Genomic DNA, 24,160 nt, shown 5'->3' on the forward strand with positions numbered 1-24,160 from the left:
GGCACTAAAACCTGTTTAATAACACACTTAGTTTTCATTTCTATACTTCTCGCACTGCTTGTCATCATAAGCACCCAACGTTAAATGCTGTCTTTGGTCTGTAGTTTATTTTGTCAAACAGTAAACTCTTACCTCTCCTGATTTGGCACTCCCAAAGGACTGTCTTTAAAAATGGTCTACTATTTCAGATTCAGGCCACACTTCAATAAAAAATTCTCTGCTCAGAACAGCACATAACAGATAATGGCATGTCATTGACTTTAGCTTTAGCTTTGCATTTAAACCTGAGCAAGTGTTTTTCTGAACTGGTAATGCAAAGGGCTATATTCAGCCTTGAAGTTTTGCACAGAATTCCTAGTGACGCTAATAGCTTTACCAGAAATAAAGCTACAGTGCATGATGTGAATGGTGGCACTACGGAAGAGAAAGTTAGCACTTTAAAATGGCTCCTTTTTGCATATCTCCTTCCTCTCTAACTTCAAGGATTATAACACCTTGTAAATAAAGCTGCAGACACACAAAAGTGTCTCTTTGCTCTAATCATACTGAGCCTTCTCCATGCCGGAATACCTTCAGTGGGACCTGACGGCATGAAAAAGCTGTTATTATTAACACTTTGAAGATATCTGAAAGTGTGTATCACTCAAAGCGCTGTAAAACTAACTATATTCCACCCACAGTGTGAGTCCTTTCAGGAGTTTCCATCCTCCTAAATGTATTTAGGATGCTCAAAAAGCTTTGTTAACTTTGCATACACTCACTTGGAGACTGAAACCCAGCTTCTTTGAACATAAATGCTATTCAGTACCAGAGCAACAGACCAAAGATGGATATTGTTCAAAGACTGATTTTCCAGACTCTATACTTTTTAAAAACTAAATTTCTATTACTGAATGACACCAGACAGGGGTTATGCTCTATTATTCTTTAGTAGCTTTCCAACATTAGTCTACTGACTGGTATGTGAGCTTTGTAATCAGATTGTGCTTGGTTTAAGAATAAATACATTCAAAACCAAACAAAAAATCCTTGCTGCTAAAAAATTTGTTTCAGATATACTGAGAGACAAAATTAATTTGAAGAGATATGGAATACGGGGGCAGAAGCTATCATTTGATATGCATTTTTATAATTACGTGATTAGCACAAAATACTCCTTATCCATCATTTGGAACTCTAACAAATAAGATACAATAGATCATAAACATCAAAACTAATAATGATGATGTTGCTAGGGGCGGTCATTTTCATTTTTCTTGACAAACTTTACATCAGCTGTACTATTATCATTCAATTAATAGTAAATATCATGCAATGTGTCATCTAATACAGACGAAGGAGGTTCGTCTAGCCAGGGAAGCGGAATGCCAAATGGAAAGAAAGCTAGAAATATAATTTCTTCTTATTTCCTTTGAGTGCTGGGCTTTTGATGTAAAGCACCTGCTCCTTTTAAATGACTGCTTCTTTGTAGGATCTTGCTTAACAGGCCACGATGTGGCACGGGCAAAGCTGACACAAGAGACAGACACTGAGGCAAAACACCATGGAGTCCAACAGGGTGGGACACGGTGGCTGCTCAAATAGTCACAGTCATGCAGAAAAAACAAGAAACATCCATATGACGCAACAAACAACGGGCAAAAAAAAAGGTTGATATCATCAGCAGGAAAGCATTCTCAACAGAGCAAGCAAAACTGTATAGACCAGCTACATAGAGGTTTGGGAACATCACTATACCTATTTTATCCTCTATGAGACTGACACACGCAAACACTGGAGGGGAGAAGGGTGGGAGCTACGTCTTCTCCTGGCAGAAAGACTAGCTGCTTTCTGACCCCTACCAAACATACTGGTCTATAAAGTGTTTTCAGAGGACATGCATTTCCAGTGGGGTCCTACCTGATGATCTGTTGTGCTCCATCAGCTGGTTGTCCTTGCCCAGGCAGATGTCACCCTGTGTGCTATTGCAGGCCATGTTCAAGTCTGTCTTGCAGAAGGTGGGCGAGCTGGCTTGAGGAGCAGGAGGGATGTGCTTCTTCCGCTTCCTTGGCAGTTTCTGCTTTGCCATGGCCAAGGAGTAGTACATCCCAAAATTGTTAACTATCACAGGCACCGGCATGGCTATGGTGAGCACCCCCGCCAGAGCACACAGGGCTCCCACCAGCATGCCTGACCAAGTCCGTGGATACATATCCCCATATCCCAGTGTGGTCATGGTGACCACAGCCCACCAGAAGCCAATAGGGATATTCTTGAACTGTGTGTGCTCACTCGCTGACGGGTCATTAGGCTGGGCTCCCACCCTCTCTGCGTAGTAGATCATGGTGGCAAATATCAAAACACCAAGAGCCAGGAATATTATCAGCAGCAAAAATTCATTGGTGCTGGCTCGCAGAGTGTGCCCCAGCACCCTGAGGCCCACAAAGTGCCGGGTGAGCTTGAAGATTCGAAGAATCCTCACGAACCTTACCACCCTGAGGAAACCAAGCACGTCCTTAGCAGCTTTGGAGGAGAGCCCACTCAGGCCTACTTCTAGGTAGAAGGGCAAGATGGCCACAAAGTCAATGATATTCAGGAGGTTTTTGACGAATTCAAGTTTGTTGGGGGAAAAAATAACACGTACTAAAAATTCAAATGTAAACCATACCACACAGACTCCTTCCACATACGTCAGGGCAGGATCTGTCTCGATTTCATACTGTAGCACAGTTTCTGTCCCATTGGTGACCAGCTCAGTTTTGTTTATAATAGTATTGAAAGCCTCATGTGTTTCCAGGCAAAAGGTTGTGATTGAAACTAAGATGAAGAATAAAGAGGCAAAGGCGATGAACTGAAACGAAAAGAGGGAAGAGACATGAGAACCACACAGCTCTTCTCATTAATACTAACAGAGTCAGTGATTATTATAAATCAGTGCATCTTTTACTGATTCATCCCCAAGTGATTCAATTCATATGAATAAAACTTTGCATCTAGGCCAGTGGAGAGCAGCAGGCAGTTCTCATATATAATCTTGGAGCACGAAAAGTCTTGGTGATTCATAAAGTGGAAACAAATTCTTTAATCTGTACTAATTCCATTCAATTGTCAAGGTGCCTTAAAAACAGCCCCCATAGACACCAACCACAGCAAGATTTAAGGCTGTCCACCGCTCACATAGCGGAAAATATGGTTGTCCCTAATGGCCTTGAGGTTATAGTTCAGAAATTCACACCTGGCCTGAAGGGTATCTCAGAGGGTCCTAGGGACTGATCCAAACATCATGCTTCCTTTGGGTTTTCAATGAATCACAAGTGCAGGAAGTTTACTGTGTTACAGGCAGAGTTGGTTGCACAGGCTGTTATGTTCACAGTCATCCACTGCTCGTACTCTTAAGCAGGCCTATCAGTAAACCTAGAAGAACCTCTCTTATTGCAGTGCCAGAGCTCTTTGCCAGTGTGTAAGGATCCACAATCCTGCTATCAAAGTTACAAAGCCAGGACAATCTGAACAAACTGGGAAATACAAATTCAGTTCTATAGAGGCCCGTGAATAGATAAAATACAGTTAAATAACCTGGAGACAGTCCTCACACAGGATTGTTAAGGACTTAAAATCATTTACAGTCTGATCTTCAACTCAGTCATTACAGTCATGCATTGAAGAAAAGAGAATGTCCAGGACAGGATCTCATAAAAATTAACATTGAGACAAACAGCTGGGGGTAATAAACATTCTTATACTCAGTAAAACTTGTCAAATTAACAGGTGCTTTGAGGGCAGTTTTTCCTTTGCTACAATGGTCAACTTCTTTTAAGTGACAATACATTATCACTGTATTAGCATTACAATAGCAATGGTGTGGTACATGAATAGATGATATGTTTAAATCCCTCCCTGAGCAAGGATTTATAACATGTTATCAATGTGTTTATTACTCTGGATTTTCAGCTTAATAGACATCTTATAGCCAGTATTGTTATGGAAAAAACTCTGAAGACTTGAAGATTTTAGAAGGTGTTAGGGGTCCAAAGAGAAAAAAAGATGACTAAATAGGTTTTTGAAAATATCTAGTGTCTATGTACTTCCTCATATTATCTAGCAGCTCAAAATTTTACCATTGCATAAAGAAAAACCCACATGGCAGGAAATTACTAACTCTTTTGGCTTTGGGTTTTTGCAGTTTTAAACTTTTACTTGCTAGTAAAACAAAAACATATGATAGGAATAGCAGAGGTTGAGGCAGGCTCTTCATCCTTTTTAATATTGTTTATTATAGCCAATAAACTTAATGTGTTTTATGCTTCCCTTAATAATACTTAAATATCACTCAGGGTATCACTCTCTTAATCGATTAATTCCCAGCCTTAAACTAAGTACCTTAAAGAAGCCAAGCTAGTAGAAAAAGGTATCATATTCCCTACTACCACCCTAATGGAAAGAGAAGCTTATAGTATGGGTTCTGGTGTTACTGGCAAGAGAAAACATGGCAGCAGGATGCTGGCATGTTACCACACCAAAATCTTAAATCTCAATGAAAAATTCTAGTTACGAGGCAGACAGAACAGCACCCATAAGCAAGAATGGCTCTATTAATGTTACTCTAACCCAGGCTGCAACACTGAGGCAAAACTGATTTGGTGTACATAGGTATCAGTCACCGAATTCAGCACTCAGATTTAGTATTATCTGCCACAGGAGTTCATTTGGGCTGGTGCGATACTGAATGGTTGCATTTTTCTAACACAGACTATTAGCTCAACAACAAAATGTTGTCTCTACAACAGTAGAGAGAATTGCTTTTATTCCGAGGAACAAGTTTAAATTTGCAATGCAGGCCTGGCAAATTTATTACATTTGGACTCACAAGATATATTTATCAAAAACCCCCATATACCTACCTATATCAGAGATTTGCAGTTTGTTTATGGCTTCCTTTCCACAATCAATGAAACACAGTATTACACCAGGCCCCTCCATCACAAATGCTCTAAATCTGTTATCTTTCAGAAAGGACTGACTCAGGGACTGAACTGAACACTTATCATCCAGTCTGAACTTCTCCTCACAAGTCTAGAAAACAATCTGACATTGTCTGGCTGATTTTTACCGGCCAGGCTTTTCTGCCTTTGCACTAACTTCAAAACTGATGCACATTCACAGCTCATTTGCTCCTGGCACCTGACACCAACATACATGAAAAACCCTCAGTCTTGTGTGAAACAACTAGAGTCAGCAAATACAACCAGATTTATATAACCCAAGTGAATTAATCTCAGCAGATCTCTGCAAAACCTCTCCATAACACAGGTAGAGAATTTACCAGACTCTAAGCAACTGGTGGGCTAAGAATGACCCTTGGGAGACTCCTTGAGCATCCTCCAGCATCTTTCTACACAGTGCAGGAAGGAAAAAACAAATAAATCTGTGGAGGTTAAAAATCACTAAAGCTAAATAGCTTGCAATCTGAGTGGGAACTTTTAAAAGATAAAATATTGGGCAGCCTCTTTAACAGTAACACTTTGGCGATTTCAAATTGTGAATATTGTTAGCCTGAAAAGCACAGAGAATTACAGTAAACCTTGCCAAACTAAAATTTACCAACAACTCAGATATAATAAGGGTTAATTGTGCATTCAACCATGCACTGAATCTAATAGGATGTAAATAACTGGCACCTGCTTCCGGGCTGTATTTCAAAAAAAGAGTCCATTCTGGTTCAGATCCTTTCTAAAAAAAATGCCAAATATCAAGGGATTAACTACAGATAGAACTGCCTGACAAGCTATTTATTACTGTTTTGCTCAACATTGATGCTGTGAAAGGCCACAGTGCACTTGGCAAAGCAGATCAAAATTTTTACCTAAATTCAACAGCGCTTTTATTATCCCTAAAGGAAAAAGACAGTCATTTCCAAAATCTGCTGAGTATCCCACTTTGTTATCCTAAAGGCAATCATCTTTCAGAGGTTAGAACAAAGACAAAAAAAAACCCTGTTAATCTGGTCACAGATTTCTTGATAGTTCTGCAATTTCCATTCATAGCAATGTAAAGCAATGAGATGCATACATTTGACCATGCACAGAATAGCGCATACTTCATTGGTTTTGAGCAAAGGCACGCACACAGAAAAATTTATCTTTTGTTGCCTTTTGCTTTAAACTGTAAACTCCTTGGATCAGAACATCCTGGACAGAATTTGCACAGGACCTAACACGATGAAACCGCATACACAAGACAGTGTTATCACAGTAGTCAGAGGGTTCAGAGAACACGCAGGAAGAAAATGCAGTGGTCAATGCAAGAAGGAATATTTTATCAAAGAAAATTGCTTAGAGACGTACTTTAACAAAGATACTTCCTTAGTATTATATTACATAACACCAGGCAATGTGTTGAAAAGACTCTACCATATTTTTCATTAAGACTTGTAATGACAGAAATTAAATGAAGTCATGTGCTAGCCTCACTTTATGCTTTCCGTCTGCTTCATCCTAATTGCATCTTCTCTCATTTTGAGGGTAATGAGCCTTTAAGAACACATCCGGTTTTGTTCATGTGGGCAAGCACCACATTTCAGATAAGTCAATTCAGATCCAAACTCACAGACTTGTCAGCTGGATGTGACCAATCAACTTCTATTCCTCAGTCTTGTTAATGTCCACAATATGTGGGGTACCACACACAAGTTTCTGGGGATTTTGGTTTGGTTTGGTTTTATGAAGCATCCTAATCTAAAAGGACTTAGCCTGATCACCATTTTGGAAAAGTCACAGCAATGAGACCATTTGCTGTTCGAAGCAACATTTCACTGTGAGAAGTTCTGAAAACTTCGGTTTTGATTAGTTACAACACAAATTCAGCCTTAGTATACATTCAAGTAGCTTCACTGACACCCTTTTCTAAACTAAAGATTGTGGCCCAAGCACATCTTGAAATTATCTGGAAAAAAAGTTGAAGAAAAATTTCCAAATAAGATCCAAATAATCACAGTCCTTCTCTCATTTCTTAAAAGTTTGATATTTTTTTAAAATACTTGTTTCATGTTTGTTTCAACAGATGAGAAAAATGATCTTTCTTCATTTAGGTTCTTCTTTTTTTTCCCCTGAGGGACAACACTTTTCTAAGTGAGAGAATGGTTGTACAGACACTCCAGGGCCACCAAATCAGCCTTTTTCAAAATTGAAATTAATACAAATGACATTAATAAAAAGCCATATCTGGTTTTGCCAGAAGTGAGCGGTTAAAAGTTTCAGAAATGTTCAGTATGTAATACAGAGCATGCAGAACATTTCTCTTTAAGTAGTTAAAACTCTCAGTAGGTTACTGATTCTCTTTTTCCACATTTTGACGGCAGTGTACACCCAGTTTTGTCCATGTGTATCGGCATCACATTTCAGACAACGCTGGTACAGATTCCAGCTGCCAGCTTCTCTAGTTGATGGGATCATCAGCCAAACTCTGTTGCTGAGTCCTACTAATGTTCACAGTAAGTGGATTAATCATCTACAACTTGATTTTTAATGAAGCACATAAATCTAAAGTGAGCATCAAATGCCTCCATATAACTTGTTGGAAGTAAAAAACTTTATGATTACTATTTGAATTCAGTGTCCCACTGGGAACAGAGCTGCTCAGAGTTGAAGGTAATTTCAAAAATGACAACAAATTCTTGGATTGCAAATTGAGCAGTCTGTGGAGTATCACAACTTCTGCGCATCCAGTGTCCTGCTTTGACTTTCACATACCTCCTAAACGGCCTTGAAGAAATTAAGGTCACTTTAAGAATCGTGGCTGCGAATGACCTGACAACAGTCTTGTAAGCCATGTCTGTGTTTCACAGTAGGAAAAGGCACCTGGTCAAGAGTACACTGTGGCTCACTTCTAACCCGCATCCAAGTTTCTTTTCCAATGCAAACCCAAATAAAATGGCAACAGAGCTAGAAACTGATCTTCACACTCAGGTGTGTTATTCATAAAATCAAACTAATATTACTCCATATTCAAGCTATGTTTTGTATGTCCATCCTGCACCCTTAAAAGAGGCTATATCTACATATTATTTAGTATTCAAAGATGGACAGGTTATAGTCAGTGAAACACTTAATGCACAGGTAATTGTTGGTAGTCAGTCACCCTTATTTCTTGTTTCATAGTTAACTTTTGAATATAATCTCTCACAATATTTAAGTACTTTCCCAGAAAGAGTCTGCATCACATCGGGATACAATTGGTTGTGGGGTTGGATCTCAACACCTCCTCCTTAAACTCTCCACACTGTGTATATTTTCTAATGTGAGTATTCAATAGCAGCTTTTATGGTTGTGTCAGTTCATTTGTGTTTCGTTCCAGGACTTAGAAGGCTTGCCCTTGACACGCTTGACTACAGAAAAAGGAAAGTACTGAATATTTAATAAGCCCTTGGAAATACAACATTTAATATTCTCTAATGCAGGTACAGAATTGCCTTTGAAGAAAAAAGGTGACAACGCTGCTTTAAATAAGTATCTTCACAGGCACACTACTAGACTTGATACATGCATGTTGCTGGAATTTAAAACAATTAAAAAAAAACAATAATCCTCCCCATCATAGTACTGACGAAAAAGACCGTCACAGAAAAGAAACTGCATTTTATTTCCTAAAGAAACCAGCTTTGATGAGCTTGCTCATGACTAAAACCAGAATCCTGCTTTTGTTACTAAAGATAAACGTTTATTGAACACCTTAGCTTTTCCTGACCAAAACAAGAATGGGGGAGTTTCCACAGCTGAGTTCTTTGCTTTCCCACCAGACCATTCATGCTAATGACAACACTCAAAATGGAGTAACTTTTCCTTTGAATAACAAAATACTCAAAAGGCAGGCAGCTTTTTTTTAAAACATCATACTAATTTTGTAAAATAAAAAAAATATGTCTATACTGTGGAGATTTAAAAATTATTTCCAGTGACGTCTGTTCACATCTGTCAGTTTAAGCCTCTTCTTTTCATAGTTCAGAGTATGACACAAGCCATTTGAAAAAAGTAACTGATTCAGTTTCTTCCTTCTACTAACCCTCTGACCACAAGAAGGAAGCTAATCCATGCATTAAGCTCATCTAATCTCATTGACTACAAAAATTTAGTCAGAGATATTCATTATAAAGCTGTATTTTGCAAATTTTTCTCCATATGTACCCTAAGAATATACTCTTTCTTAGCATAGACTGCTATAAGTGGCTATACTGAAATTAAATATTCTCATCATAAATTTTATGATCTGATATTGACATTTTTATTTTTTTTTCTCTCAAGGTTCAGAAAAGAAAAGGCTTTGTCCCTGTAAATCTTTCATGTATTTGTCCCTTAATATTCTCCGCAAGCCTTTTTTACTCTTCCAGGAATTCAAACCCCAGTTACTTTGTGAAATCCCCCTAGTCCTGTAAGAGTAAGACACAGTCAAACGGGGAACAAAGCCAACATCGCATACTGTTTCCAATCAGTCACAACTAACTTGTGATGCAGATTTTTTTAATCTAGTTTTATAGCTATTTAGTCATATAAAACCAAAGTCTTAAAAAGAGAAATCCCATAAAAATTCCAATAAATTTGAAGGATTTGGGTATTCAATGAAAATACGACTCAACTATGGATGTTACTTAAGCAGAAAAAGAAACTGCATTTGTAAAGTAAATGGCATGCTTCACTCTCATGAGTACAACTAACATTGGAATGAAATCACAGAATTATATACCACTTCCAGCTTTAAAAAGAGTTGTCTGTGGGTTTAGATTTGACAGATTGTTCTCATTTCTGATTTTAACACGATAGATTTTTTCCCTCTCTTTATCTTTCATCTGGATAACAGGAACCTGCTAAAATCATAATGTGATTTTAGAATGAGCTCTTGTGATGACCTTAACTGCATAATTTAATTTTCTGTGGGATGAAATTTAAATATTAATGCTCATTTTACCCAAACCCAACATCTCACCAAAGCGATCATTAGTCTCTTCACAACTCTATTACTCAAAGTTCCTGGTCTTCCTTAGCTATAAGCTCTCCTTGGAAAATTAACATTTTACACACACATACACACAAAAAAAAAGGAAAAGCTGCATATGTTTTTATGGTGTGATGCATTTTCAGTGCATTGCATTTGGGTATACTGAGTAAGATACCAAATACCATGAGCATCTACTAACCAAACTACTGGCATTTAAAATACAAACTCAAGGCAAATATATTCTCAGTTTGCCTCATCAGTCATAAATCATAATCTCTCACATTATCACTCTCCAAAGATTAAGGAATGGATATAGACACAGCATTTTAAATAAATCTTCAAGGGAAAACCAAAAACATGATACATGAAGTATCAGGCACTAAATCCAATTTAATGTCTCTCAGAATTTATAACTCATCCTCCTTCTGCGGGCTAAGGCAGAATGTCAGCATTAAACTGGCTTTTAAATGTCTGCATAAAGATTCAACAGCCCAACTTTAGCATCCTAATTGGGAAACTCTGGCTATTATGGTATCTCAACCAACATCAAGCCACAGTTGGTAGAGTTCTTGCCAATATTTTCATTTTCATCCTATGAAAGGTAAGTCTACTTTTTTCAAATCCCCAGCACAGTTCTTCCTCAATTGTACTCTCTCCTGCTAACATTGTCTGGCTTTCAATTTAACACTTAACATTCTGCTACTATAATTCTACGCATAGTCATATTTGAATGAAAAAATCCATATATCAATATACTTTTACTGATACACTGTTTAAGAAGAGCCTGTAAGTAAAAACTATTCATAGATTCATAGTGCAGGAGTATTTACAGATCAGACTGGCTACCATCTGCATGCAGTAGTGGGAACACAAATATTCTTATGCTTGCTCATTCTTTTCTCATTTATTACAATACTACGAAGCAGTTGTCTTTCATTACGAGCTGGAGCACAAACTAAAAGGCTATGAATGCCTCTTTTCATACGCAGAAATTCAGGTTCACAATTAAGACACTCTAACTCAGCTGTCAGGTAAATCAGCAGTCTGACACCAGTTTGACCCAGATACATACCTACATCTGACTCAACAAATCTTACATCTACATTTTAAAGCAGTTCATAAAGAAAACCAGTTACAAATTACGCTGTATTTTAATTGCATTTGTGATGTATATTTTCCCAAAGGATTCAAAACTGATTTACCAACTTCCCAATATAGACATGTTCTGCTGCTCAGCATGGAAAACTTTTTCTCTTCTGAACAACTAGAAAGAAGAGGTGACAACGCGCTTCAGTGGGGGGGGGTGTGCACACTTCATGCAGTAGGAGTCCCCAGGACAGACCTGACCTGCTGTCCAGGACATTCTCTTGTATGCCACCCCTGGCTGCCTCACACCCAAGAAAATTACTTATTTCCTAAATGACCAGTACTGTTTCCCACCAGACAAATCAAGCCCATCTCACTTTGTTGTCCCATTGAGCAGCCAAGCCAAACGTGGCATGGGGACACAGAACATATTTAACAGTCTGGTCTACCCTCCTGAAGACTCAGCAGAACTGCTTGAAAAGCAATTATGCTGCCTCCAGAAGCTTCCTTTTCCCATCCACTTGAATTTATCAAGCTTGTTTCACTTGCGATCTTTCCAAGCTGTAACTATTGCAGCAGTATTATAGGTTTTACAGCCAGCTGTGCTGATTTTTTTTAACTAGACTTGGCATTTATATTCTAACAATCCTTTTATTTTTTTAAAGGCATCACCAAAACTCACTTTGACCTTGCCTTACTGAAAAGGTCTGCATGGTTACGTGACCTGATAAGCAAAGCACTGCCACTCATTCATTAAACATTGCTATCAATCAGACAGGCAAAATATTTCTAGCAGCTGCAAAAATGCAATGGATGTTCTTCCTAGAGTAAAGGCAAATGTGAGAAAAAGAGAAATTCTCAGTCCATATTCTGGGTCTGGTATCAGACATTCAGAGGCTTCTTATTACTAAAAGAGCATCTTCCAAAATAAGCTAAAATTCTCCAAAGGGCTGGAGATGGCAGATTTTTAAGGTCCCTAATTTACATGCTGAGTTGAATTAGCCTCTCGGTATGCTTTGTTTCCCTTCCCTAGACTAGCTGCTCTTCACACGATTTCAGCAGAGATTAGGCTCTGGGACCTGGCAACTTAAAATACTGTATAGGCAGCATCTTTCTTTATGTGATTGATTTATCATGAAAAGGTTTCATTTGGCTCAATGGGTCAAAACTGGAAAGAAAATATTCAGTATAATACTATTTATTATTAATAGACTTTCACACCCATGCAGACAAATGGAGAAAAGAGAGAAATTCTTAAGAAGACAAATTCATGAAAATTCTATTATAATGTAGTTTGCCTAGTACATAAATCTCATGTCCATTAAAATTACAGAAACATTTTCAGCCCTATCATCTCTGTCTCACTTAAGCACTCAGGCTCATTTATGGCTATTTTTTCTCTCACTCAAAACAAGCCTGATGGCCTAACTCAAAATTATGCTTGGGTGAATTTAGAAAACTTTTAAGATTTTGAAGCTCGACAGCCATTAAGATTTGTAATAGAGCCCATCTTCACTTTCACCAGAGAAGCTTCATAACCAAACCATATAACATTTGTCATCCCAAATTTAATCAAAACATACTAGAATTATGTACAAGTTTTCCAGACCTGTGTCTTTCCTGTACAACATAATAAGACTTCTACTGCAACTGCTGGAATAGGAATTGCTGAACTACTCCTAAAAAATTGAAGGCACAGAGTCATTTCCAAGACACTCAAAAGTGTATGTTGGGCCTTTAAACAGCTTATTACCAGGCCTCTTTTGACTTAAAGCTCTTTCTTCCTTATATTTACACTAATTAAGGAGTATTGATTGAATTTTTCATACGTACACCACAGATGATGGTGGTGGTGTAGGTGTTCACTACCTGCAGCCTAATGAATAGGCTACCAAGACTATGACATTACCTAAATCTTAGCTGGTTGATATGCAAGCCTTAATAATGAACTTCCAATGCAGCAGGTTTTGTGGAGTAATCTAAGTTGAATAAAGGCAAATTATGAATCCAGAAACTGCATCCTATGGCTTCTTATGAGAACTGTCACAGCTGCAATCCCGTAGATAAAACTCCTCTGCCATTTGCACTAGCAAAGTCTCAAGCTCCCTAGTTCTGACATGAAAAACCTCTAGGGAGTACAGATTTTTTCCCCATGTGTCCATAGTTTTGTCTTCTCTGCATTTTAGACTCTATTGTGCCCCTGCCCTGCCATTGTCTCTTCCCTGTCCCTCACTCCCTCTTTCAACCAGCAGCTCTACTCTCAGGTTTACCACTAGATCCCAGACTTCCCTTCTCTCTTCTCAGAAACTTCTTACTTTATTTCTATATCCATGTCCTGTATCTCAAATCACTCCTTATTTTCATATGCAGCTTGCTCTCCAGAGCTGATGCACCTCAACCTCCGCACCTCAACCTCCATCTGAGTCTTCCTCCAGCCTCAGCTTTCACTTCACATGCTACCCTGGCTCTCTGTCCCAGGCTGTTTGCTCAGCCAACCCTCTTCTCCTAGTCCTAATCTCTGTATCTTTCTACCTCTCTTCATGTTTCTGGAGGATCTTCAAGCCCTTCTTCTCTGACATAAATCACAACCACCTTCTTGCTTCCCATCTCCCAGAGCAACTTCATCTTCCTTCTGCTCCAGCACTGATACCATACCATGGTCTCCTGGCTCAGTGACTCTCAGATACCTTTTCTGCTCCCATTCACAGCCTCATCGGGATCTTTATGCCAGTGTGCTCCCCCTGTGTGGTTTATGTGAATTTCATATTTGAATTTGAAGAGCACGTTTCCGTAAACTCATCTGCTTTTTCCAAATGATCTAATGAAAGATATTATTTCTTCCTCCAAACCTGGCCTTATTTTCAGGCTGAAGACTTCCTCCCCCACGAGCTAGATTTCAGGAAAGTAGAAGGGAGCGTAGAATAAATGCTGACCTTAATTAAACAAATCTACTATCTAATAAAATTAGAACAGTTCCTCTTCAGAAGATTTATGCCTTTCTATAGTTAAATCACTGGATGGTCTATAAAATAAAAGCAGTATCTCAGCTTTAAGTTTCTCCTAGGCCAGACAAGAGTGTGTCCTCGGAATCCCTCCACGATCTCACAGGAGCCTCTTAAAAGTCTCCTAAGATTTAAAAAAATCATAATGTTTGAGATACCTAAACTGATCAACTGCGTACCCAAACACTGGTACAGCTGAAAGAGTGATGCACCTGGAGAAGAGTTTGAGGTCAGATGGGTGTTTTTATGAGAGGGGGAATGGTAAGGCTGTAAGCTCCTGTGTGTGATGTATGTGAATATGTTTCAAGCTCACAACAGAATCACATAGATCAAAGCTAAATTTAGAGACAGTGAATTATTCATTGAAACAGTAGTCAGCTAGGCTCAGCTGGACTCTCAGGAACTGAGCACATCACCCCAGACAACACTGTTTTTTCAGATCTATCTTTTGGCTCCATGGTGCAAAAGAATTGCATTGGTCAACCAGTTGCCCAGAATCTTGTTGAAGGTTTTCCTAAAGATAGGTAGGTAAAGAACTATATGTAGCTTACTTCCAGATTTTAATTCATTAAAACTCCATTTACCCCTGTCTCCAATGATGCAGAAGTGATGGTTCAGTTGAACTGAGAAAGGCAATGTAAGAAAGAGAAAAGCCACCAGTACGACAGTTATTAGACTACTCAGACAACTGTGACATTCAGATTTCATTTCTGTCCTGTTCAAAGCAGACACTTGAACTGAGATGAAAGATAGTTCAAGTCCCTCCTCTAGATTCTCGAAGAAGCAGGTTTAAGCATATGAAAAAGATTACACAAGTTTAAAAGAGGGATTATATGACACTGGGCCTGAGATAACAGAGAATTGGACTCGGAGACCCAAAAGGCTCCTCCAGCCCTCTGTCCCCATGAATATTTCCAAATCCAATTTACACAGTTATTTAATACATAGATTATGTTCTAAGCTATTGCCATTGCAAGCATTAGCATTGAAGACACATACAGCACCATTTCAAAAGTATTTCTATTACTTTAATACCATCTGCATTGCCAACATTATTTAGCTTAAACATTCTCTTAGAGATTTACCACCAGTTTGCCCTAGGGACTGACACTAATCCTTATACTCGGGGCTGGAATAATTAGCACAATGACAAATACCAGCGCTGTTGTATACAGACCACCATCCTGCTGAAGATTTCTCTATCCAAGGGCTTGTTATTGGTGAGAGGAACCTGCTAGCAGCAGAGGGGAAATATTTGGGACTTGCCTTGTGAAAACTGAGGAATGAATTTCTGTGTCAAACCTGCCAATTGACCACAGCATATATTTCTTCAGAACCAGGTGCTGAGATGGACAAAAGAATTCATCCCAATGTGTCAGGCTTCAGAAGCACCCTTCCCAACCTGTCGGGGAAAGCTACTGTCTGTCTGCTGCACTTTTGCTTTTTATAACAACTCTGGTCTCTTTTAGAGGTATAACAGCTATTCAGAAAATAAATATCCTTATCTTTTTTCTTGTAAGCCTTAACCCCATTTTTTTTATCTACATTAATAGCTTACTTATGAAAAATCAGTAGTAGAATATACAAAGTGGACCCATTCCCAGAACTTTTTGATTGAATTCCTCACACAAAGGAGCGTGGGAGGAAATATAAACTTAATATAAACATTTAGATGTCCTAGAAGGCTAAAATTCACCTGCAGTAAAGCATCAAGGAATATCAATACTTATCATTTCTGCATCAAAGTCAATATGCCATTGAATTGGCTGGCGCAGTTCTTCCTCCATCCAAGTAGGATTTTGGGCTATCTGAAGGAAAATAACAGTGTTGTCACTGTTGAAATATGCGTATGACGTACCAACAGAGGTCAGCTGCTGGTGGTTTTTACAAAGTAAACCAAAAATTAGCAGGATGCTAGTGGCAACTGTGTTCTTTACAGCCTCCTAATTCCTAACAAAAACACTGTTACACACAAATGATTCTTAACTGAAGACTCTCTGTCTCTTAAGATGTTCAGAATTACAATAACTGCAATAAAACATCACCCTTTATTCAAATAGGGGCTGTGTGCTGTGTCATTTGTTGGGATTTTTTGGGGGGGGGGGCTGTTGACTGAAGCTATGATGAGAGATGGTTCTCACTAAAATAGTCTAATAGTCTACAGTTATTACTTATTATTACTTGCAGTGCGCAGGATTACTTGCCAAGCAACAGCAGAGATGCATTAAGAGAATGCAGACAAATCTGGAAGAGTGGGGGAAACATAAGCAAACTTAAGTGCAACAGAGGGCTCTTTCTGGTTTGCAGCACATGGCAGAGAGAGGTCTTCTTTCTACTCTATTTTAGCAATGAAATACTGCTTCTTCCTTTAGTAAAGGATATGCAACAATGCAAATGTTATGGCAGCTATTCAGGTATTTCCCCTGCCCTCAAAAAAAAAAAAAAAAAAATCATTCATGAGTAAGGTTTACCATGTATGTTATATTCACAATTATGTTTGTGATATATTCCATATTCAGGTCAAACACAAATCACGTCTACATCATGATGTCTGGCCTGCGGTTTTATAGCAGGCAGCTTTGGTGCATGTCTCTCAGTGCAATTATGAGTTTGGCTATTAGGAAGAGGTACAACTGACAGGTGCCAGATGAGGGTGATTCAGGACTTGCATGTGACGAGGGTTTCAGATAAGACTTGCAGGAGGCACCAAGGCTGAAAGCAGCATGCCCACTCAACAAATGGAAGACTATTGCTACAAACGGGATTTTTAGCATTGCAAGACATTTGCCTCGTCATAAATAAAGTCATCTTATTTCACAACAACAGCAGTGACTACTGTCTGCAAATACAGTCCCCCTCTTCTCTAGAGGAAAACAATGAAAAGAAACGTTACTTGCTACATTAAAATTAATAACAATCTTACCTGTATGGAATACTTTTCATCCACCCAGCTCAAGTACTCCAGAATGATCCGTGATACCATATGTACTGTGTGGGCTGAGATTTTGGATCCCAGGAGTTTCTAGTGCTTCCTGATCCTGAGTTCAATTCCATCTCACAATGGCAAGGGCAGGCAGACACCAGGCCACAGCACTGCTCCTGATGTTCCAGCGCCAAATAGCAGGCAGTACCAACTCCAGCAAATTTGAACATTACTGGGAGCATTTTGAAAGGTAGCATAGTGCATGGCATTTAGGGTCTTACACTGACAATTTCTTGTGTGGAGAAGAAGCTCCTGTCTCAGGCCATATGACAGATGCCCTTCAAATCTACACATATATGAATAACACTTTTCTAATAATATCTCCCTTTATGCTGAATGTGAACATGGATATGTTGCCCTATTTATCCAAGACAGTCTTAATACATGAATATGGCACTTATGTCTTTTAAAACTTTCCGTGGCAATGGATTTTCCAACAACACTGAAAACTGTCAAACGTCTTCCTCCCATAAGCCTCAATACATTTTTGGGTGGGAGGACATAAAGAGGCGTTATGCAACCTCTGGAAATAATCCAGTTTGAAAAAAAACATAATGTCTGGTGAACTCTCTTAGCTCTAGCACGTCATTTGTATGCTGCTACTTTAACTTCTAAAATTATGCAATGCAAGAGGTGAAAAGCTGCATTTATTCACAGAAAAACTGTTCATGAAATCTTCATTGGGAATTCCAGTCTCTCCAAGACAGACTTTAATTTCTGCTCTTTCCTGCCTCCCTCCCACAAAAGAGGTTTCCCAACAAAACAGCAGCCAGTAGCTGGGATTAGGATGCTTACAGCAGAAATGAAAGACCATGTTAAAGTCTCTGCTGAGTCAATGCATACCTCAGACTACAGCCCTGGACTGTAGAGTCTACTGTTCCTTGCCTTCCAAAGGACTATGCGACAGACTTCAACACCCCCCAAAATTTCATGAAACAAACCTTTTGTTTTCTATTTAGCTATAATCATGATTCTACCCTGTTTCTCAGTGGGTAAGATTTCCTAATTGCAACACCCCAACATTATCTCTCTTTCTATTCCTCTCCATCTCTTCTTTCTATATCAAGCCCCACCTGAAGTGACAGACAGGCAGACAATGCACCAGGCTTTTCAAACCCTGCTGGGAAATGCACTTGAAAGAAAAGTATCAAAACCATCCAGAACCACACACAAAATATAATGGCATGCAATTAATTAACCTGTCAAGAGAGAAGCAGACATTATTGTTCTGATGAGCTTTTTCGATTGTGGGTTGCTTTCTCTTGCCAGGTGCAGCTGCAGCGATAGCAGGGGGGAAGCTCACAAAAATACTATACTGCCAGCCCAGAACAAAAACTGGCCTTCAGACAAACAGCCTGGCCATGCGCTCACTGAATACAGGATCTTCTCTCCACAAGAAATCAAGCACAGAGCAATACAAAGCAAGGATGGGGGTTTATTTTCCATTTTGCACAGCTGGCGCCAATCATATTTCTATTAATAAAAAAAAAGAAAGGAAAAAAAGAGTGGCTGGAGCTCAAGCAGAACCAAATATATGGAGTTTTTCAGGCTCAATCCTGTGAAATACTGAGCACCTCCTGCAGTGGGAACACTGGGCAGAGGGAGAGATAAGCAGAACACAGGAGTGGTCTGGTGTGCGCTATTTGTCTGGGCTCCCTGTATGAAACATACGCCTGTGGGATCTGACAAAGCTCCTTAGCATTATGGAAAATAAAAACTGTAGAGATCTCAGTTTTTACACACTGTCTCAGCTAACACTCTTGGGCTTTTATAGCTATTTCTGTATGGGATTTATAGCAAACTTTATGTTAGTGCTTCCAGTGCTCATGCCTTCCTGTCATAGCTTTCTGGAATTCTTTTCACTTGATTAATGTTTCATCTACTGTTTCTTTGATTATATAATGTCCTAGAGCAGCTCTTTCAGTTACCCACACTGCCAGTTATTAAAGAAAAATATTAAAAAAAAGCTTTCTTCTTTTGGCCCAATCTTTAAAAATTTTCTGGGATTCAGAAAGTTCTCTGTATTATATAGGGTTATATCACTACCAAGATTAAGGGGGCTTGTTAAAGAGTTACCATTACACAAGTGTCCTTATTCTGGGGCCTGTCTTTTTGTAAGTTCATTATAGTTTATTCATAAGGTAAATGAGTTTGAAATGCATAGGATGACCTGTCAGGTACAGGCAATTGCAGTGCCAGGGTGGTAGGTTTGCTGAAAGAAAAAAAAAAAGGAATAATTAATAATTTTCCTTTTTTTTTTTTTTTCTTCAGATTTCAGCCATGAAATTTCAGCTGAATCTCAACAGAGGAATAGATTATAGCCTAGGAACTCTAAAATCTAGGTTCAGAAATTATGGATAGCAAGAAGCTGTGAAGGAAGAAATACTGTTTCTCTTAGAAGGCTACCAATATGGAACAGGTTTCAAGAGTAATTTTGTGAAAAACAGGGTTCTGGACATTCATGCTCCCAACTGAAGTATGTTTCAGGCCAGCTGAAATGGAGTTTTGCTCACTGAGTGTAGATGTAAATTTAAAAGGTAAAGTAAGTTTTAATCTCCATGTCACTTGGAGAGAGTTCATTAAGCATTTCAACTACTAGCTTGCTTTCAAGTGATATAATGTTTCAGATATGAAGTAATGAGCAACAGTGTGAAAAATCCAAGTTTTTGGCTTCATATACATTGACAGTTAATTTCAAACGTATGAAAAATTATGCTGGATATAACCAGAAAAAATACTCAAATGTCAATTATTAAGTCCCTTTTTATCTACCATTGGCTAATGGTCCTGTCCTGGGTTCAGCAGTAGCAGTTATTTTTCTCCTTCTTGGTAGCTAGTACAGTGCTGTGTTTTGATCTTTTGGCCTGGTAACAGTGTTGATAACACCGATGATTTTAGTTGCTGCTCAAATGTTTGGTCTGACCAAGGACCTTCTGAGCCTCACGCTCTACCAGGGAGGAGAGGAAGCTGGGAGGAAACAGAGACAGGACACCTGACCCAGACTAGACAAAGAGGTATTCCATACCACAGCATGTCATGCCCAGGATGTAACAGGGAGGTACCCGGAAGGGTTAGGGGACTGCAGGGTTGGATGAGGTATCAGTCGGTGCTCGGCTGGGGGGAGTGGGGCGAGTTATTGGTCGGCTGGTGTTGAGGTGTTGTATTCTTTCCTCTTGTTATTTCCCTTATCATTATTATTATTGGTGGTATCAGCAGTGATTTGTGTTATACCTTAGTTACTAAACTGTTCTTATCTCAACCCGTGGGAGTTGCATTCTTTTCGATTCTCCTCTCCGTCCCTCCAGAGCAGGGGAGGGCAAGAAGTGGAGGGAGTGAGTGAACGAGCTTTGTGGTTTGGGTTTAAACCATGACAGTTCTTTTTGGCGCCCAACGTGGGGTACGAAGGGTTGAGATAAAGACAGAGATGATGTCGTGGTTTAAACCAATCCACACAGGTCGTCCACTCACCCCGCCCCCCCCGCCCCCGACCCTCCCCACTCCCAGAGGGATGGGGAGGAGAATCAGGAGAATGTAACTCCCACGGGTTGAGATAAGAACAGCCCAGTAACTAAGGTATAACACAAATCACTGCTGCTACCGCCAATGATAATAGTGATAAGAGAAAATAACAAGAGAATACGATACCACCGCCGAACGAGTTCAACCCCCCCGAAGAGAGAGAGCCCGTGCCCTTCCGGGTAACTCCCAGTTACCTCTCCGGGCATGACGTGCTGTGGTATGGAATACCTCTTTGGCTAGCTTGGGTCAGGTGTCCTGTCTCTGCTTCCTCCCGGCCTCCCTCGTCCCCAGCAGAGCATGAGACTCACAAAGTCCTTGGCCAGAATAAACATTGCTTAACAACAATTAAAAACAATCGGTGTTATCAGCTCTCTGCCCAGGCTGGAAGTCAAAACACAGAGCTTGCACCAGTTACTAAGAAGGAGCAAAACGGCTCCTGGTAAACCCAGGACAGATGATCAGATTAATAGTCGTCACAATGCTGATTTATTGGCTCTCAAAGTTGTTTCTCTTGATCTCACAGTTTCAGAATGTAGTACATTACTTAGGGCTGGTATTTGCGGTGTTAGTGTTTATCAGATGGGGGGCTTGGGCTAAGGTTCTTGTCTCACTGTACTTTATGGCAATGACTAGGTGAACGAGCTTTGTGGTTTGGGTTTAAACCATGACAGGTCCAAATATCCTTATGCTAGAAGCAGAGGAGGAAGAAAGCTGGGAGGGTTTTTGTGCACTCATAGACCTGTGCCTATCCCAGAAGGGCTGACTGCTGGCATACTACATTAATCATTGTCACAAATCCATGACCACATCGGATAACCAGAGGAAAAAAATAGAAGGTCATTACCTGTACTGCTTGAGTTAAAGTATTTTTCTTATTTTATTTTACTCATCTGATAATAGACATATGTGAAAACATTACTATATTTGTTCTCTTAAGTTCTCTGTTATTGACATATGCAAACTGCAAGAGGCTAAAAAGGCCACAGTGTGACGTTGCCATAACTTGTTCGGCACAAGGTTCTTGCACTTGTCAAGGAAAGATAACCCTAACAATTCTGCGATTCTGTGATATAGCGTAGGTGGAAAATTCCCTTTATGAAAGCAAAATGAGACAAAATTCTATGTAAATAGAGACAGATACTAAAACACTTAGGGATTTTGGTTTTGGCTGCAGAAATGACAATGCATAAATTTGGCTCATGCAAGATATGGTCATATAAGATTTACACGTATCAACAGATGCACACAGATTTCAGAAGCAGCCCATTTGAAAATTTAAGACCATGAAAGATATTACAGAAGCAGTTAGGCAAGCCACATGCAAGAGTAGAAGAACATTTATCAGCCAAGTGTGCATTTACAAGCCACACTAAGGAGACAGTAGGCCATTAGATAAAGAATTAGTGGTACACATGCACCCATTTGTGTGATAGAGCAGTAACAGCCCACACAAGCAAATAGATCTTTCCCTCATCTCATTCAGATCCAGGCTGCCTGCGATACTAGCTGGTATCAGTGACACTCTTCCAAAAATATATGCTGATTCAGGCTTCTACTCCTTTAGTAGCTGATCACCACCATAGAAGACTTGATTATGAATGCAGCTGCACTGGTGTAATAACAGTGTGACTTAGTATGACGCAATGGAGTTTCATGCTGTCAGACCAGAAATAAATCTAATGTCATAGAACAGGGGAAATGAGAGAGTAGGCCAAAAAAAGTAACCCAGCCTAGCAATGTCAGACCATCTAAGATGGTGACTGTGCAATTCTTTTGAAGTCAGAGCGATGACACAGGGGTTTCGATGGGGCATGTGCTTAAGAATCTTGCTGACCCACAAATAAACATATCAACACATCAGTTTTGGTAATGTGATGCTGACTCTGTCCCTACTCTGTGTGTGTAAGCTCACTCAATGTGCGCAGACTGCTGCTGTATTGTTCTGCACCTACGAGGTATAGTAAATTTATAGAAAAGCAGCAAAACCAACTCTGAAATCCACTGTTACATGATCCAAGATACAGCTTGTGACGGGGAGCTTAAGATCTTCCTTTTATTCAAAGTAAATCTGGAAAGGCTCATGTAATTCAGAAGCACCTAACAAGTGCATTCAGTGCAGGCTTATAAGCTATGCAGACATGCAGTGAGATTCTATGAATCATTAATTAATATTCTCTTACACCCTTACCTCAGAAGTAAGATTAAAACGAAGTTCAAAATGGTGACAGGGCATGTGATAAAGCTCCATTCCTCCCAAGTCCCTGCTAAATTTCTCCACAAAGCTATTAGCATGACAAAAGTGTTTACTAAACTAAATCTGGATGATATATATGTATCCGGTAATTGGAAGCTAGTCACATACCAAACCAGCCAAAATGAAGGTACTCAGTTGTCACTGTAAACCAGGTACATGTGGACAGGTTGGTGTAACAGGGAAGGTTGGTAAAATAAAACTCAACCAGCTCTCCCCAAGGCACTTCTAAGACTATGACACTGCCCTTTTTGTTTACCATCAGCTGGAATGACTTAAAGGAGACAATAACAACAGTTGTTGCTATTTCTGATCTTTCATAAAAGGGACTCTTAATTTCTAAAAACAGTACTAATAATTAGTATAGTACAAATAATGCAGCTGAGTACAAGAAAAAAATAAACATGGCCTCATTCAACCTCCGGTCATGTTCTTATCTCAGATGCAACCTAAGTCGATGAAATGCCAGCAGAAATGTTTTGAATTACTGGCGTTCATCTGATTAGAAGCTTCGTTTTGATCTTCAGCATGAATTTACACTAAACCTCAGGCAAGATTTGAAAGCTGCTTATCGCATGTGTGCTAACTAGCTCACGGAGGAGAGAGGAGAAATTCCCAGGGTAAGAGGGACAGGACTGCTCACATACTTAATACAGAAAAATAAAACAGTTCTCAATTCAGTGTCCTATTAACTTTTCTCTTTTTTACTAGGTCATAAGCTTGCTTCCGCCATGCAGTACTGAAGGAGCACTTCTTCAGAACTTCCTGTTTCTCCAATACATATAAATTGGACAATGGGTCTAAGGCACCGTGAAGCACAGGAATAAAATTTCTGAAGCTCTTTCTGGACTGGTGTGTAAGCGTTCTTGTGTGTGTTTGTACATCCTGTGCAGTTCTTTCATTGTTTACATTTTCAGCCCACATTGTTAAGGAGAAAGAGAAGATATAATAACCCATTCCATGTTTTGACTACTGTAACAGATTTACCCTCAGTCATTGAAATAGGAAATAAATCCTGGGCTTCAAAAGTTTATATATTTTCTCAACTTGGCATACTGAGAAAGAAGTAAAGAAGGAGGAAGCACCCATAAGGACTTTCAAAAGCAACATTAGATACTGGAATGAAACATTAAAATGGGATTCAAGTCTACCTGAGGAAACACATCTACAAGTGGGAGCTGCAGTGCAGCTTTAAATGAGCTATTCTTAGCACAGCAGTGTAGAAATGCACCACAAGTAAGTATAATGAATTTTCTTACAGCTGACCTTCAGTCCAGTAGTTATTCACGTTGTTTCCCCTGCGCGAAGCATCCTGATTTCTCAAGCAGACAGCCTAGTTGGGATAAAATGGGG

At 39.4% G+C, this 24,160-nt stretch overlaps 1 protein-coding gene across 6 annotated transcripts in view; it reads right to left on the reverse strand.

Moving 5' to 3' along the window:
* The window catches only part of KCNC2 (potassium voltage-gated channel subfamily C member 2), a 106,743-nt gene that overhangs the window by 7,561 nt on the left and 75,022 nt on the right, over positions 1 to 24,160 (reverse strand). For 4 of the 6 annotated variants that reach the window (XM_065665037.1, XM_065665040.1, XM_065665038.1 and 1 more), the window contains exon 2: positions 1,900 to 2,830. In XM_065665037.1, the coding sequence (XP_065521109.1) occupies positions 1,900 to 2,830 (931 nt within the window). Of the gene's footprint in view, positions 1 to 1,440; positions 1,573 to 1,899; positions 2,831 to 24,160 lie in introns of all 6 variants that reach the window. The other 2 variants (XM_065665035.1, XM_065665039.1) reach the window with 2 other exon arrangements.

The sequence above is a fragment of the Lathamus discolor genome, chromosome 1, assembly GCF_037157495.1.
Source record: "Lathamus discolor isolate bLatDis1 chromosome 1, bLatDis1.hap1, whole genome shotgun sequence".
Taxonomy (NCBI): Eukaryota; Metazoa; Chordata; class Aves; order Psittaciformes; family Psittacidae; genus Lathamus; species Lathamus discolor.